General features: G+C 41.9%; 1 protein-coding gene across 2 annotated transcripts in view; it reads left to right on the top strand.

Moving 5' to 3' along the window:
• tmem121ab (transmembrane protein 121Ab) overlaps positions 1–12,482 on the top strand; it is a 37,199-nt gene extending 24,717 nt beyond the window's left edge. Inside the window, exon 2 of one of the 2 annotated variants that reach the window (XM_089021438.1) lies at positions 7,342–12,482. In XM_089021438.1, coding sequence (XP_088877564.1) covers positions 7,822–8,766 — 945 coding nt within the window. In that variant the 5' untranslated portion in view covers positions 7,342–7,821 and the 3' untranslated portion in view covers positions 8,767–12,482. Of the gene's footprint in view, positions 1–7,306 lie in introns of both variants that reach the window. The other variant, XM_089021437.1, reaches the window with a different exon arrangement.
• The last annotated feature ends 4,081 nt before the right edge of the window (positions 12,483–16,563 follow it).

Raw genomic sequence — 16,563 nt, 5'->3', positions numbered from 1 at the left:
TAGAAATACACACACACAATATACCATGTAGCATCATGACTGACATGAGGACACCATTGCATCACCATAAGTGGAGGAAATCACATTTTTTTCCACTTCCCACTCGGAAAATGTATTTGAGACAGCTTGAGGACTTGAGTTTCTCCTTGCAACTCAGGGGATTGCGATTTAGTGGCCTGTAGTCATTCGCATTTCACACAACAATGGCCCATGGATGATAAAAGTTCTGAATTTATTGGTTGTACTATTCAACACAAACAGATCGACATGGAAAGTGCTTGCTTGAGATCGCGGTATTTGAGCTGATAATGATACAGTCCAAAAATATTGACACCCCTGTGCTTCTGTATGATGCTGCCCCACTTGTTCCAGAAAATTCTAGCAATTTTATATTCTTTGGGGTCTTAAAAAAATTCTGATCATGCACAAAGAACTCCAAAAATTACAGGACATCCTGATTGGCACCCCATGAAAATTGTATGAACTGATTTTTTTTTTAAAGTTTGGATTGGATTGGATATGCCTTTATTAGTCTCAGTGGAGAAATTTACATTTCACAGCAGCAAAGTGATGAAAGGAATGAAAGTAGAAAAACAAAATACCCAATACCCAATATACAATATATAATACAATACAATACAATATATATATATATATATATATATATATATATATATATATATATATATATATATATATATATATATATATATAGGCTACCCAATATAATATTGATGTTGCCAGTAATTTCGTCCAGATCGTTTCTGAAGCTCTTTCTGGAATCATTGGACTTGTCTAAATTTTCTATTCCGAAAATCCGCAAAAATGGCTGTAGGTTTGTGTGTGTTCTCGTTTTTGTACCTAGTGGGGACATGAACCTGACTCCACGCAAACCAGTGGGGACTCATTTACCCGTAGGGATCTGAAATGCGGTCCCCATGGGCAAATTGCTCTTAGAGACTTCAGAACATGTTTTAAAGATGCTTCATGACATTTCCTAAAGTGTCCTCACGGAAGTATTCAAGGCGAAAATACGGAAATGCGGGTGTGAGTGTATGCGACCCGAATGGATACATACCAGTACTGCAAGTAAGAGCGTGTCACAACTGGTCCACTGAGTAGCGCCCCTCTCACAATCCATGGTCAAAGGTAGAATTACACTTAGGTCCACTCAGTAGCGCCCCCAATCCCTGGTCAAAAGTGACATTACATGTTAGAAGTACATTTTATACCTTGCGCGTGTTTGATCAAAATGCATGTGATATGATTAATAAATGGACCAAAAGTAGGAAAAATAACTTTCTACTCCTCTCCACTCAACTGATTTGAGTCATTTATCATCACACACCTTCATATCTGTGTGCTGCATAGTAAGTGTTTGTGTTTGTGTGTGTGTGCGCGTGTGCGTGTGCGTGTGCGTGTGTGTGTGTGTGTGCGCGTGTTTGTGTATGTGTCTGTGCTTATGGGGGTTTTCTCTGACTTCCAAACAGTCTCGAATGCAGCATTTAATTGGCGGGGGGACGTCTCTGTGGTAGACTGTCGTGTTAAGACAGAGCTGGTTTAACAAGATGGATGGAAACCCGGCCTGAAAAGTGCCGACGGGCCTTTGAAAGTATTGGGTAAGAGAGTCAACGGTCCAAAGCTACACAAGAAAATGTTGCTTGCTGTTAACATGCGCTCAGTTCAAGCTTTCGTTTGAAGGACTTTATTAACATAACCTCCTGGCTTCTAAGGGGATTGACACCAATAATGCGCATGCTACGAGATGGAGTGCAGTGGCGGTCCGTGCATTTCACACCTAGGCCTTCAGTGAAGTCCTGCTTAGTCCGACTTGAACAAATATCCCTCGTAATACCATAATTTATGACACAACGGCTGGAGATATCATTTACAAAAGCACACGCACGCAGTACTGGGCGTGGCATCACCTTAATTGTCTGCAACACAGGCTATTTTCCGGAGCAATTACACATCAATAAATCTGCATCAGCAATTAGAACTTGTCACTATATGTGATACTGCAAACACTTAAAAATAAAAGGAAATTTAAAATCATTTGCCCACGAAGTTTTATTAAGTCCACCAAGAATATGCAATCTTTAACAAGATTTTACGCTAAATTACAAAATGTCAGTTTAATATAAGAAAAACAACAAGACGTTCACAAAACGAACTATTTGTTGAAAATAAAAGTAAACAAACCTTTTTCATTTGTTCTTGAGAATAGGCCTACATGCGACAGCGAGTTGTGCTCTCCTTCAGCCATTGTGGGTTAAAAAAAAGTGAGTAGATATACTTGTTTTTTCTGCAAAAGTTTCCAGGTCTGATCTGTTGTAGTTTGGTTGATTTGCATAGCGCTGCCTCCGCTGAGGGCTGAGGTAAAGTGACTATCCAATTACAGGACGCGTACATGTCATGTTCAACGCAAAGCCCTCTAGCTGGCCTTACTGTGCCAACTCGTGATCTGATTGGCTATCGCAACTATATATCAACTACATGTGCCCGTTCATGTACAGCGCACAGACGCCCTCACTGTTGATTCTGAAGGCGTCGGTCAGATTTCATACAGCCTGGCGACACAAGCTGGCTGAATTCTGATTGGATTAAAAACTCTGACCTAAAACTACAACACTGAAAGGAGCATAACCAAATCGATATAATATAATATCAAGAAAACAGTATGTAGAATAATTATATATATATTTAGAAAAAAAATACTTTTTTAATGAAATTTACTTTTATTATAATTATGATAATGATTTCTGATTATGTTAGGCCAGCAGAGAAGGCCTTGCTGGCTCTGACGGCCCACCACTGATGGAGTGTATATCAACTCATTCACTGCCGGATGTGGAAAAATGTGCCAGGGTTTTTGTTATTTTCACTAAAATTGCAGGACCGACAGAATATCGAGGACTACACAAACGTTCAATGCAGCATAAGAAACCTTAGACCCTCTTCTTTCATCAGAAAAAAAACACTTAATTCCTGAAGTATATGAGTCAGGAGTTATATGAGCTTGAAAAGAGGGTGGGGGTCCAAAATATAATGAAATACATACATATTGGTTGATATAGAAACAAAGTGCTAACATGAAAAAAGGGAAATACTGCCTCCTTGTGGAAAGGAAAAACATTGCCAGAGGCCATGGCCAGGGCTTTATCGGCACCCAAACAAGAAAAAACAAAACATCATATTTTCAATTCCCGAATAAATTCATGAAAGACAGTGAATGAGTTAATGGACAAAATATGTCCATGCAATCTCTGAATATATTTAATTTTTTGTCACTTTTTTTAAGTCAAGTGTAGAAGAAGATTGTCTATCCTAATGCACCTAAGATGCATTCAAGGACAGCACAAAAATGCTGAAAACAACAACAACACTATTAAGTGCCATAATTTATTGTGGATCCTTTTGCATAAAAATACATCTAACATTGTATTATTATTATTCCGATCTATGACCTGCATATCATTCCAAATCATTCTACTCAAACTGCAATATAAGCACCACACCAAATACGCTACGCTGTAGTAATTGGTGGCATTACAATATCTAAACGACCATTAACTCTTACATATTCAGATTTTTGTATTGCCCAGTGCCTGATCAGAACAAACAACACATCACAATTTAGAGTCATCGATAAACGTAATGCAACATTTTTGGAAGGAAACCAGAAAACCAACATGATAAAAAACACACTAAATACACAAAAGGAACACAGAGGCCAAGATTAAAACATAAAGGGAAGATAACCGTTCACATGGCCTTTTTTCCTCACCACAAAAATTATTTTTTAACACAGCCTGACAAGAAGAATGAATAATAATAATGACTCACTGTGAATGTTTATAAGCTTTCCATTCCATAGAGCGCATTTCACCCACACCTATAAATTCAAGGCCACACTCTTTTATTATCACGTTGCTTGTAATCAATTCGTTAGGTAAAAAGAAGACTCTCGACAATGAGCGCCATATATAGACGAATGTGATGGGTAGGCTCTATTTAGGGTGCAGTTGTCATGTACATTCCTCAAGATCTGCAGCATTTTTCCAAAGCAGCCAATTAATCATAATTTTAAAAGCGGAATCTCCCTCTCTAAAGCTGTGTTCTACCTAATGGGTTTTACACATTCAGCCCCATAATCGGGTTACTGTTCCAGTGTTCCAGTGATACCATCCAGTGTTAGGGTGGAGTGATTTCATGGGGCTTCAATACTTCCAAAAGAAAGTAGATATAACCACCTCAAACACCTACAGAGGCAATTTAGCTTTTATCTGAACAGCATGTAAATTTATCATATCACACCAAGAGGTGGAAATGGAAAGTCGAATAAAGTCAAAGTACACTCATTTAGATTTGAAAAAAAAATCTTATATAACATTTTTTTAAAGCACGAATAGTTCTTTCAGGCAACCACATACGAACATCATTCATTGCCATTGCAAATACTAATAGGAAATATTGCAGTACACAGTCTGATTGCTGGATAAGTTACAAATGCATATACTTTGATAAAATTATTTTAATAATCTGCTTGACCGCCGTTGGACCTTTTATCAAACAAAGAACTATAATTGGTTCGTGGGTGTTGATAAATAGACCTTGAGTCCAAGCTTGTGTGCTCTTTGTAGCAACCTGACGCATACATATTGGTCTGGAATTTTTAGCTGAGGAACATGACTTTCCAATTCGCATAAAATGACCTTCAAGTACGTAGAGGAAAGGTTGTTGTAAATCAACGATTATCTCACAAATAAATCTGGCTTTCTGAGATGACAGTCGCATCTGGAGTTTATTTTATTTTCAATAAAATGGTACAATTGAGAAATTCCTGACATTAGAGGGAGGTTCACCTCAATTTCCACATTTTCTTATCTCTGCACTGACTTGTTCGTGATGAAAGATTGACACAATTGACACTACAGGGACTTTTAATGATCTAATAAAGACATTGCATCTTGACTGTGCATGATACTATGTATGAACAGTTTGGAAATACTGTACTCAATGCTCACCAAAACCCAATGTCACAACCCTGTTTCGGGCATGAATGTGCGGGAAGAAAATCAGGAAAACTTTGGTTTGTGGGTGGCTTTTTTCAACTTGTCATACATTGTTGACATAAACGACAAATAACCGTTTAAAATCAACTTACATGGCTTGTTTGTTGCACATTGCAGTCGGCTGTGCAGCAACAGATTCGCGTAATTTGGTGCATCGGAACACCTGCTGCGTTTTCGGGCGTGCGTGCGTGCGTGCCTTGCGTGCCTGCGTACGTGCGGACGAGTCTAATGATGCGTTCAGGAGCGGTTAGGGAATACGCACATTCCCATAATAATAAGAATGCAATTGTCTTAATAGCTGTAAACGTGCAAGTTGTGTGTGTGTGTGTGTGTGTGTGTGTGTGTGTGTGTGTGTGTGTGTGTGTGTGTGTGTGTGTGTGTGTGTGTGTGTGTGTGTGTGTGCGTGTGCGTGTGCGTGTGTGTGTGTGTGTGTGTGTGTGTGTGTGTGTGTGTGTGTGTGTGTGTGTGTGTGTGTGTGTGTGTGTGTGTGTGTGTGTGCGTGTGTGTGTGTGTGTGTGTGTGTGCGCGCGAGGTAAATTAGAGTGAGGGGAAGGATGTATTTGAGTTGCAATTGCCTGATTTGCTTGCCTTTTCGTGAAGTGATGCTTTCCGAACCCTCTCTCATCACACGCTCGCCCAAATCAGCTTTTTCATTAATTTAATATTCACGTTACGATGGTTGACGCCATCAGAACTAAAATATCAAGCTTAAGTTTAAGAAATATTAAATTTCCACATCAGCATAAAACTAGATTTTAGTGATTCTCAATTTTGGAATTGGCTCCAATATTATTCTGCAAGCCCTCTCGAAAAAATGTTTATGTCTTATAAATGTTATTTTCACTTCTTTGCTCTTTAACTGGTGCTTGTTTACTGCTTTGGATCAAAATTATTTCCTGCCGCCATTCCTAGAGGGGAGAAGTAGCACCAACATTAATTCGAATTAGGGTTTTAACTCTGCCAGACAATGTATAAACGTGTCCATTCCTGTGCCAGGGTTTTTGTCATTTTCACTCAAATTGCAAGACCCACAGACTATTGAGTTTTAGGACTTTATCATGATTTTAACTGCCGTTTAAACATGTCTATTAATAAGACATAATTTTGTGTACAATATTGAACCAAGTTATACCATGTTGTACTCTCATGTAATTGTAATATGACTACATAAACATTCAATTCAGCGTAAGAAACTTTAGAATCTCTTCTTTTATCATAAAAACAGTCAATTCCTGAATTATATGGATCTGGAGTTATCTGAGTTGGAATTGAGGGTGGTTGTACAAAATACAATACAATCCATATCAATTTTGATAGCGCTTTGACAACAGCTGAAGCTGTAACAAAGCGCTAACATGGAAAGAAAGCAAATGCTGCCCCCTCATGGAAGGGAAAAAACATTGCCAGAGGTCTGACCAGCACTTTATCGGCACCATCCGTAAGAAAAACCAAAACCCCCCAAAAATTGGGAATGGCGCTCCACGTCATATTTTTTTAATTCCTGAATAGATTAGGGAATGACAGCGAATGAGTTAAAATCAACAATTGACTTTGTAACTTAGCAGAAGTGACAGCCAGAAAAAATTAAATGACACATTAGTGATTGCGCACAGTACAGTAAATGTGACTAAATTAGACAGATGTGAAACAATAAACACACTTCTCCACAATTTAAATATTTCTCTGTTCTTTTAAGTCCTCCTTCAGTTGCCACAAATGAACAATTTCAATTTACCACAACAGCAGCAGATGTTTGACTTTGGAAACTGCCACTCCCTCGACACACAGGAAATGAAGTATTTGTTTTTTCATTTGCTGGGGCTTCAAATTGAAATTGAAGTGCTGGGTAATGACGCAGAAAAACGAAGCCAAAAAAAAACAATATAGGGTAAGACTTGTGAATGAGCTCCTCTATTGGTTTTGCCATCAAAATGACACCGCTGGGTGCAATGCGCTAAATGGAATTTCATTAGAGGATAAGGAGGTGCGGGGTTCGATGACCAGAAACACATGACATACTCTTGAGAGAGAGGTGAAGCAATCTTATTATACCTTGTCTTGTTCTATATGCACCGTTGCTAAGCTGACACATCACTTTGCCGCTCGCGTGTACAACCGCTGCTGGCAATGACAACTGTGTTATATACCCCCGCGGTGCTGACAGTTTTCTTTCTCCTTCTTCTATCCCACCATTGCTCCCTCCTTCCATCAACCTCACCCACCCTCAACAGAATCCCCTCTTATTGCATCTCATTCCTTCCTGCAGGCTGCAAGAAGAAGGAGGGGGTGGCGAGTGGCCAGGATGGATACTCAACCACCTTCAAGAGCCTCCCTACGGGGATGCCGGCGTAGGACGCAAGGCCTCACGGGCCGTTGACCTGCTGTCTCGGTGATTGATGGCGGCTTTGGGAGGGAGGAGGCTCCAGGCCACTGCAGACTCCTTGCTCTCTCCTCCGGTTCCCTTCGCTCATATTCTCGCACCGCCACAGAGCAAGTCGTCTCGTTATATAGCTGCACTGCAGCAATCTCCGTCGCACATCTGGTGGAGTACCAGCATGTCAGCTGTAAAGCCCTCAGAATTAACTCTTGGGAGGGGTGGATACAGCTAAATCAATGCCAGTACCCCCAAGTGATCAAGTAATGTTCCTGTACTGGCACTGCTCCCCTTCCACGTAGTGGGTCAGACGTTCCCGGCGAAAGGCAATCCCTTAAAGGTGTAACGTGAAAGCCCGGAGGCGCCCTCGCCATGGTGTTACCGCCTCCCGACAAACGCCACGTGTGCTTGACCACCATTGTCATCATGACCAGCATGGCCCTGATGGACGCCTACCTGGTAGAGCAGAATCAAGGACCCAGAAAGATTGGCGTGTGTATTATCGTGTTGGTGGGGGACGTGTGTTTCCTCATCGTACTGCGCTACGTGGCCGTGTGGGTCGGGGCCGAGGTCCGCACGGCTCGGCGAGGTTACGCCATGATCCTCTGGTTCCTGTATATCTTTGTGCTGGAGATCAAGCTCTATTTTGTCTTCCAGAATTGCAAGGCAGACAGGAAGAGTCTGGAGACAGTGGCGAGGAAAGCATTGACGTTACTTTTATCTGTGTGCGTTCCGGGTTTGTATTTAGTTCTGGTGGCGCTAGACAGCATGGAACACGTGAGGACTTTCCGCAAGAAGGAGGACATGAGAAGCCGTTTGTTCTGGGTCGCGCTGGACTTACTGGATCTTCTGGATATTCAGGCGAATCTGTGGGAGCCGCAACGCACGGGTCTCCCCATCTGGGCTGAGGGGTTGATGTTCTTCTACTGCTACATTTTGCTCCTCATCCTTCCCTGCGTGTCGCTCAGCGAGATCAGCATGCATGGCGAGAACATGACCCCCCAGAAGATGATGCTCTATCCGGTCCTAAGCCTGGTCACCATCAACATGGTCACCATCCTGATCCGTGGCGTCAACATGGTACTCTTTCAGGATAGCCGCGTGTCCACCATCTTTGTAGGCAAGAACGTAGTGGCCATTGCCACCAAGGCGTCTACCTTCCTGGAGTACCGAAGGCAGGTGAAAGAGTTCCCTCATCCGCAGAACGCCATGGCCATGGAGCTGCAGCAGAACTCGGTCGGCCATACTCAGACGCTGCCCAACGCTACCACTTTGCCGCATGAACCCAAGCCGACACAGGACGTGATTGACACATGACCGCGAGCATTTCGCCCCTGTAATGCCAAACCGGCCAAACACATTTCACTTTATTTCAACAACGAAAAATCAATGAAAAGGTTTCTTCAGCCGTCATCTGTACTTCTTTGAAGGTGTCGGACGTTTTACAGTGGATTTAGTCATGCTGATGTGGTGATACCAGAGACAATGGGGCAATCAGTTCCGGTCATAGAACACCGGTCAGGGAGTAGTCCACTGCCCCCCCCCCCCCCCCCAATATTAGACCAGGGACCTTTCAAAGCAGAGGTCTGACACCACCACCTCTGTCCATTAGGGTTATATATAAGGCCAGAGCTACCAGCACAACTTTAGTTCACTTATGAAGCTTTTCGGATGAAGAGCGAGATGTCCGACACCTTCAAAGAAGTACAGATGATGGCTGATGAAACCTTTTCATCGATGGACCACTCCTGTATGACGGAGAGCTTACACAGACAGAAAAATGAAAAATGTATTCGTCATAGGACAAATGATCCTCCTAAACCAGGGTACCACTTATGGATTGTGTTTTAAAGTCTCTAGAGGTTTTCAAAAGTTCAGACTGCGCTGCGAGACTCCAAACTCAGCAACCGGGAGAAATTTACGTCATGTAAAAATCGGTCCTTTCTTTGTGAGTGTCTTGTATTATTTTTAAAGGTCACCAGTACCAGCAGCAAACGAGGAAACGTTTAGCTTCCCCGTTTGCCTCCAATCTGGGAAAAGGAGGAGCAGATGGTGACAAATGGCCCCGGCGAGCAAGCGGCCTGCATTTTGATGCAGCAGTCCGCTCGATAGCGGCCTGCCATTCGGCCACGTGCGGTTGTGTTGTGTAACTCGTGGAAGCCGACGCCTCGGGCGGTTTGACGCTATGGGACTGTGGGTCTGAGTAAACCAAACACTCTAGCACCACTGGACCATAGAATGCGCGCACAAACACATATTGCGCATCGCCCCGTGAGCGCAAAAGAGCATGCCCAATCGAAATAACGGATGCTTGCGAGGATGTGTGTGTCTGTGCGCAAAGGTGTGCTTGTTTACCACCAGGGAGTTTGTTTACAACGGATCACTTTGTAATACAATTATGTGTTTGTTGGTGTGTGAAGTGCAAATGTGATAAATCTATTTGTTGATGTCAGAAAAAAAGAAAAAAGTAAAGGGGTTGTTTTTTTTCTTAACTGTACATTCCTTCCTCTAAATGTCTCAAACCTTGAAATGAAAGAATAAATGATCAGTGAAAAAAAAACAAACAACTGAAACAAGCCAAACAGACTTTTATTCAGTTCATTAAGATTTTGTTCTTAATATTGTTGTTATGATTACCCTGTATATTATTTACAAACAAGAGGCCACATATGTTTTAAGAAAGGACCATTGCCGACAATTGTTTTCCTTGTCTTTCATACTGTTGATCAAGATGAATTCAATTTTGAGCGTGGCGGTCAGATTCTGTACACACATTAATGCAATTATATTACGATTACAATTATATTACTGTACTATGATGGCACGTTTAAAGGACAACCGACGTCACTTTTTTGTTTCCTAACTGACATCAGAAAAAAACGTTTTATAGCATCTAAAATACCCAAAACACGCAGTATGATATTTTTAGTCAAATGCAAAACACCAATAAAAATTACTTAAAGTGTCTAAAAAGTACTTCAATTTGAAACCAGAAGTGGCCAGTTTCAGAAGGTCCCGCCCCCATGTTCGTGGTGTCACGCCAACACGTCTTGCATTCCTCGAGAATCAAAACAATGGCTTCAGATTCGGAGAATATGCTTTCTTGTTACTCATCCAGTTATGAATGTGATTCAAATAGTTCTGAAGAAGAAAGCATACATGTTTGCAATCGATTAAAGAATTTGTTCCGTGTCATTTTGAGGCATCAAGGGTGGGAAATGTCGCACCCAAAAAAGGCAGAAAATGGCGACAAAGCTGTGTAAGGAATTAATCAGCCTGTTTCCACAGGCTGATTAATTCCTTACATGGAGCTTTGTCGCCTTCTTCTGCCTCTTCTTGGTCCTACACGACATTTTCAGACCAAAGTACAGCAAAATGCATTGACGTGATGGAAGGACTGCTACAATGTGTCCTTTGTTCGGTCAGAGGCGTTCCTTCAGTCACGTAGGCTGAGGACTCGTCACCAACTCAAAAACAAGACTTCCGTAATATTCAGCGTGTGTAAAATGTAAAATATAGCTATATGCGGTGGAATCTTGGCAAAATGTGCTCAGTAGAAGTCATTTGAAGCCATTTTACAAATTATGGACACAACTTGTCCGGAGATGTCGGCTCGCGGCTTTCGAAACCGCTGTGTAGAAACTTGTCAAGCAAGCAACAGCAGAAAACGGAGGGCATCGCTCAGTGTCAGATGCTTCGTGTAATGCCCCCACTTCCTCATTTAGAGGAAAATGGCATCTTGTATTTTTAGGCCAGAATGAAAGGATTCACAACATGGCCCTGTTTGCTTTTGGAGAACTCTAATGCTTTCTTTTTTTGTCTCGTGCGCTATCAGTCGCTGACTTATTGCTCTGTGATCATCTCTCAATCCGTCGTCATTGCGTGTCGTAATGCAAGCACATAATATCCTTTCAGAAAATAACATCACGGTACTCAAGGGCTCAGGAAATTCAACTGTTTTCTGATTTTAGTCATGTGACATTTTCAGTCACTCTGATTTGACAGCGACAGGAAAAATGGCCGCCCTACAGATGGAAACAAATATTCCACAAATGTTGTCAAATGAATAAGAATGGCTAGCAGAGGTGTAGTGAACTTGGTGTAAAGAAAAAAAAAAGGTTGAATTAACTTCACCTTTGAAATTCTTTGTTTAGGAGCGACTGTAGCAGTTAATCTGGCTAAGTATTTAATTACACACCCAAGTGAGGTCTTGACTCTGCAACAACTGTAATTGTGTTGCTATTGTCTTTTAATCCACAGCGTCAGTTTATGTCACAGTTTGCCCCTCTACTGTTAAAGCTGTTGCCATCGAATCTGTTCAAAGCCAATTAAGAACTGGAGTCTGATTTTAATTAAAGTCTCTTTTGGGAGGTTTGAGACTGCCTATCGATGCTCATGGCTGTGAGATGGCGATCTGTAGCTATGAATGTAATCAGATTTATTTTTGGTTTTACGCGTGATGCTGTGATTGTTTTAATCAATCTTGATGGTGCAAAAAAATTGTTTTCAAAGGCGGGGAAGCAAATGAACGCTTTAAATGATAAGAAGAAAGGCGCAGACCGTCGATGCGTATGAGGAACGGTCGCGGCTTAGAATTGAAGCAGATTTACGATGGACAGAAGATGTGAGACAATGTCTTTTCGTCAATGGATGCTACAATTTGTGTTTGCTTTTCACATTTAGCTCGTAGCAGAAGCGCACATTTCACCATGAAGTCCCTGATTCACTGGTGAAAAGGACGCTTTGATCATTTCGTTTTTCATCTAGAACTGCTTCATACAACAAAGCAGGTGCAGGAAGTGTTTAAGATTGAATGACTGTATTTGTGTTGTCATATTATTTATTTTTTCATTCTTTTGACTTTAAGATGATGCCATGAGAGTGGCTGCCTTTATAGCAGCTGCTGTATTTTGGTTTTTCTACTTCTTCCTTTCCTTTCGTCTTCCTTCCATCACTTTGCTGCTGTGACGTGTAAATTTCACCACTGCAAGACTAATAAAGGCTAATCCAATCTAACAAAAAAATGTATGTACATCGACATCAGCCTGCGAGAGGACCACGCTCCACATCCGCAAAAGTATATATTTCTGTTGTTTAATAGACATTTCACCTCGCATGCATCCAGCATCTCCTCAAGCTGCGAGACTCTGCAACATGAAATCAAAGTCAGTCTAATAAACTGAGACACTTTGTACTGGATGCGCGCGAACGAACTCTCGCTTTGTTCACTTACTTGCTTCAGTGGGCCCACTTTCAGGTAAACATCTCCCACGCCATCACACGCTGGCCTTGTCACGAGCGACGCATCGGTCCAACCTGCTGAGAACATTCATCTGTATGCAAATGATCCTCGCTCACTCATAAAACAGCTGCTAGCTTGTTTGCAATACTCAAGTTAAACGCTTGATAGAACAATAATATGCCTTGAGCGGCAGGTGTGTGTGTGTGCAGGGGGAAATCCCATGAAAGGTTGGACCACATAAGACAGGTGTCAAACTCAAGGCACGATGGCCACATCTGGCCCGCCAAATCATTTGATGGTCAAACAATAATAATAAATAATAATAATAATAATAATAATAATAATACATTTAATTCGTAAGCGCCTTTCAAAACTATCTAGGTCACTTTACAGCAGGGGTCTCCAAAGTCTGTCCTCGTGGGCTGCTGTCCTGCCTGTTTTCCATCTCTCCCAGGAGCAACGCACCTGATTCAAATCATCAGGACCATTTTGATGCTGCTTCAGAGCGCGCTGATGAGCTGATCATTTGAATCATGTGTGTTGCTCCTCGGAGAGCTGGAAAACAGGCAGGACAGCGGCCCTCGAGGACCGACTTTGTAGACCCCTGGTTTACAGTCACAGGATATGTTTTTCTTTGGGTGAGTGACGGCACACCACATGCGCCAACGTTCACTCAACCCGGAATAACTCAAATAAATGAAAGTTAGGTAGCTAGCAATTGATAACTAATAGATAGCAAACAGATTGCTAACTAGATAGATAGCTAATAGATAGCAACACGAGCCAGCGTTCACTCAATCCGGAATAACTCAAATAGATAGAAAGTTAGATAGCTAACTCATATATAATTAATAGATAGCTAGCAAGATAGCTAATAGATAGCAAATAGATAGCTAGCATGTCACAAATACCGATCTGCATGTGGCCAACTTTAGCAAGCTAAAATGTTCTCGCCGCCATCAACGTTGCAAACGTGATCAGCTCCCAACTCTTCATTCTCATTGAATCAAACTATGGTGAAAGTGCCTTTGTCGAGAAGCAGGTGGTGCGCAGACGAAGAAGAAAAACTGCCAACTTCATTGTACGGGAGCCAGGCAGTTCCCCGGGGGTCTTTTAACTGAAGATAAAAGAAAATAAATGGATTGTTCTAAAACAAAATGAAACGCTCCTCCAAACATGTGCTTGCGTTGTCTTCTTGGATAACATTTGAGAACATGCTAGCCATGTAAGTGTTGAACAGACTTGGAAACGGCACAAAAGGAGTCAACTAATTGCACCCCGGGGGGGAACTGGATATGCTTGTGTGTCATGTGTTAAAATATACTACAACGGTGATTACGCAGAACATGATAATAGCATTTATGATGCAAAAGTACTGCTTGTTGCCTGGTTTGGATATCTCAGAAATAGTTTCTTATCTCAGATTTTTCTCATCATCTCATTAATGATGCCCAAAGACATCAATTGTAAAGCAAACCATGTGGCATAAAAAACAGGATTAAAGTAGATGCGACACTCTGTGTCAGCTTGTACATTGAGAATATATAACTATAGGGACTTGTGACAAACTTGGCAGATGCTCATAAACTTAGTAGAAACAAGCTTCTGATAGAAAACATACATTGTTTACAGTTACTGAGAACAAAGATCAAGCAACTGTCTTGGTTAATGGGCTACATACTGGTTCACCGTGACAAAAACATCATTATCTGACTACATCGGGCGCTGGTTATGACAACAATAGCTGAGCGCCTCCTATTGAGACACCGTACAGTGTGTCCTTCATGTACGGTTTGTGACAATTGGATGGAAAAAGTATTGCAGGCAATCAATCCACAACCCAAGAGACGAGGCGAGATCTCACCGGCAGATTGAAAACAAGGTGAGGATATACATGCGAGGGTAAGGGGCGATGAAGATGAAGAGCTCTGTGCCGTGCATAGATAGCGATGCTCGACCACGCCTGCGGCGCTAGGCCATTGTGATTGAGTTCAAAGGGGGCGCTTCCAATACCAGAAACTTTGTGACTCGACTGTGCTTGTTGAGCTAAAGGTAAAGCCAGCAGGAAGGTGGACTCTGACCCGTAGCTTCGATTGGAATCTAAATGTGCCGCTGCAGAAGTAGAAAAGTGTGTTTGTGATTGTGGAGGAATTATTCCCGCAGCAGAAGCATGAAAAAAAAGGCTGTGTTCCAATTCAATCGCTGTCTGCAATCTGGCGCCTGAAATGGTGCATTGGCCATTTTGTTGAGCTGTTTGAATGTGTTTTGCACGACAGGTTATCCATTCATGAGTGATGCCCATTAGATTTTTTTTCCAGAAATGATTAAATGTTCTGGCGGACTAGGCCAGAAAAGATGAAAGACAACCACACACGTATCAGACAGTTTCTTGGTCAGCATAGTGCCAATGTGCAGAACATGGTAATTGACCTAATCAAGTGTCAAATTTCATCATGCAGTGTATGTGCAGAGCAAGCGGGGCATCAGGTAAGCAAACTAAATAAATAAATAAAACAAGTACTGACTCACATTTTCCTTTGATGGAACGGGAACAGAAACGAAACGGAACTACCAACCTCGTTTGTTCCACATCCATCACTGTTCTGTTCTGTTCTGCCATGCATTCAAGCAGCAAAGAAATACCAAGAGGTGCAGTCTTGCAACAAAAAAAAGCAATGAAAATGTCAAGGGGAGAGACGTACAAGTTTTCCAAGTGGGATGAGAGTGTAGTATACATGGTCAGTTTGTATGTTTGTGTGTACACATATGCTCATTGGAGAGGTGGTGGATGAATGTTAAGGAGCTCTTGAGCGCACAAAACGCATATTCATTACGCAGATGCAACCTGCATGGTATGCATGCCGACCCATGGATCGAATGGCTGCCTCCCAAAGCATACAAACAAGTATTATACAGATAAAAATAAAGTTAAAAAAATAAAAACATGACCCCTAAACCCTCATCCCATTAAAAAAAAATGAAGTTTCAGTCTTGGCTTGAGTTTGACTTGTGAGACAATATTGTCCTCTAGTGGTGATAGCAATGCTCCACGATAGCAAGGAAATATTTTTTTATACGATCGGGAGTACAGGGGCCTGACAAACGACTTTGTGGACTTCCAGATCAACACCAAACCAAGGAGCTGGGAGTGGATTTCAGCAGGAAACAATCCTCACCTGCACCGTTAAACATCCAGGATTTGGGCATTGAGAGGGTGTGCAGAACATGGTAATTGACCTAATCAAGTGTGGGTGTTACTCTCAACAATAAACTGGACTACAAACATGGATGCCTTAATCAAAAAGGGACAGAGTCGCCTCCTCCTACTCAGGAAACTGAGGTCTTTTAGGGTTCAGGGGTCACTCCTAAAGACTTTCTATGACTCTGTGGTGGCTTCAGCCATCCACTATGGAATTGTCTGCTGGTCAGGCAGCATCACCACCCGGGACAGGAAAAGACTGGAGCGCCTTGTCAAGAGGGCCAGTTCTGTCCTATGCTGCTCGCTGGACTCTCTGGAGGAGGTGGGCGACAGACGGACGCTAGCTAAACTAAAAGCTATGATGGACAGCCTCTCCCACTTTTAGTCTTGCTTTACACAAGTCATATTTTGAAACTCCATGGCAACAATTCACTTTCTTTTCAAACTTGGGCTACTTCATCTGAAGATGTTTGAGATGAATTGTTATTGAAAGCTTTTTTTTTTATTCTTTTTGCCTGGCAATGTGATGTTCGCAAAGAAAAGCTCTTTTTGTCGTTCGAAACTTTGCAAACAAACTCAGGCCTGGAAAAATAAATAAATATTTTTTTGTGTGTCAAAGCAGCTTGGAATGACTTGAATTTCACGAGTGATGCAAAAAACACTGAGGGAAACA

This window comes from Hippocampus bargibanti, linkage group LG19, assembly GCF_051943395.1.
Source record: "Hippocampus bargibanti isolate YZ-2025 linkage group LG19, ASM5194339v1, whole genome shotgun sequence".
In the NCBI taxonomy this organism is placed as follows: Eukaryota; Metazoa; Chordata; class Actinopteri; order Syngnathiformes; family Syngnathidae; genus Hippocampus; species Hippocampus bargibanti.
This window is presented reverse-complemented; position numbering and strand designations above follow the sequence as displayed.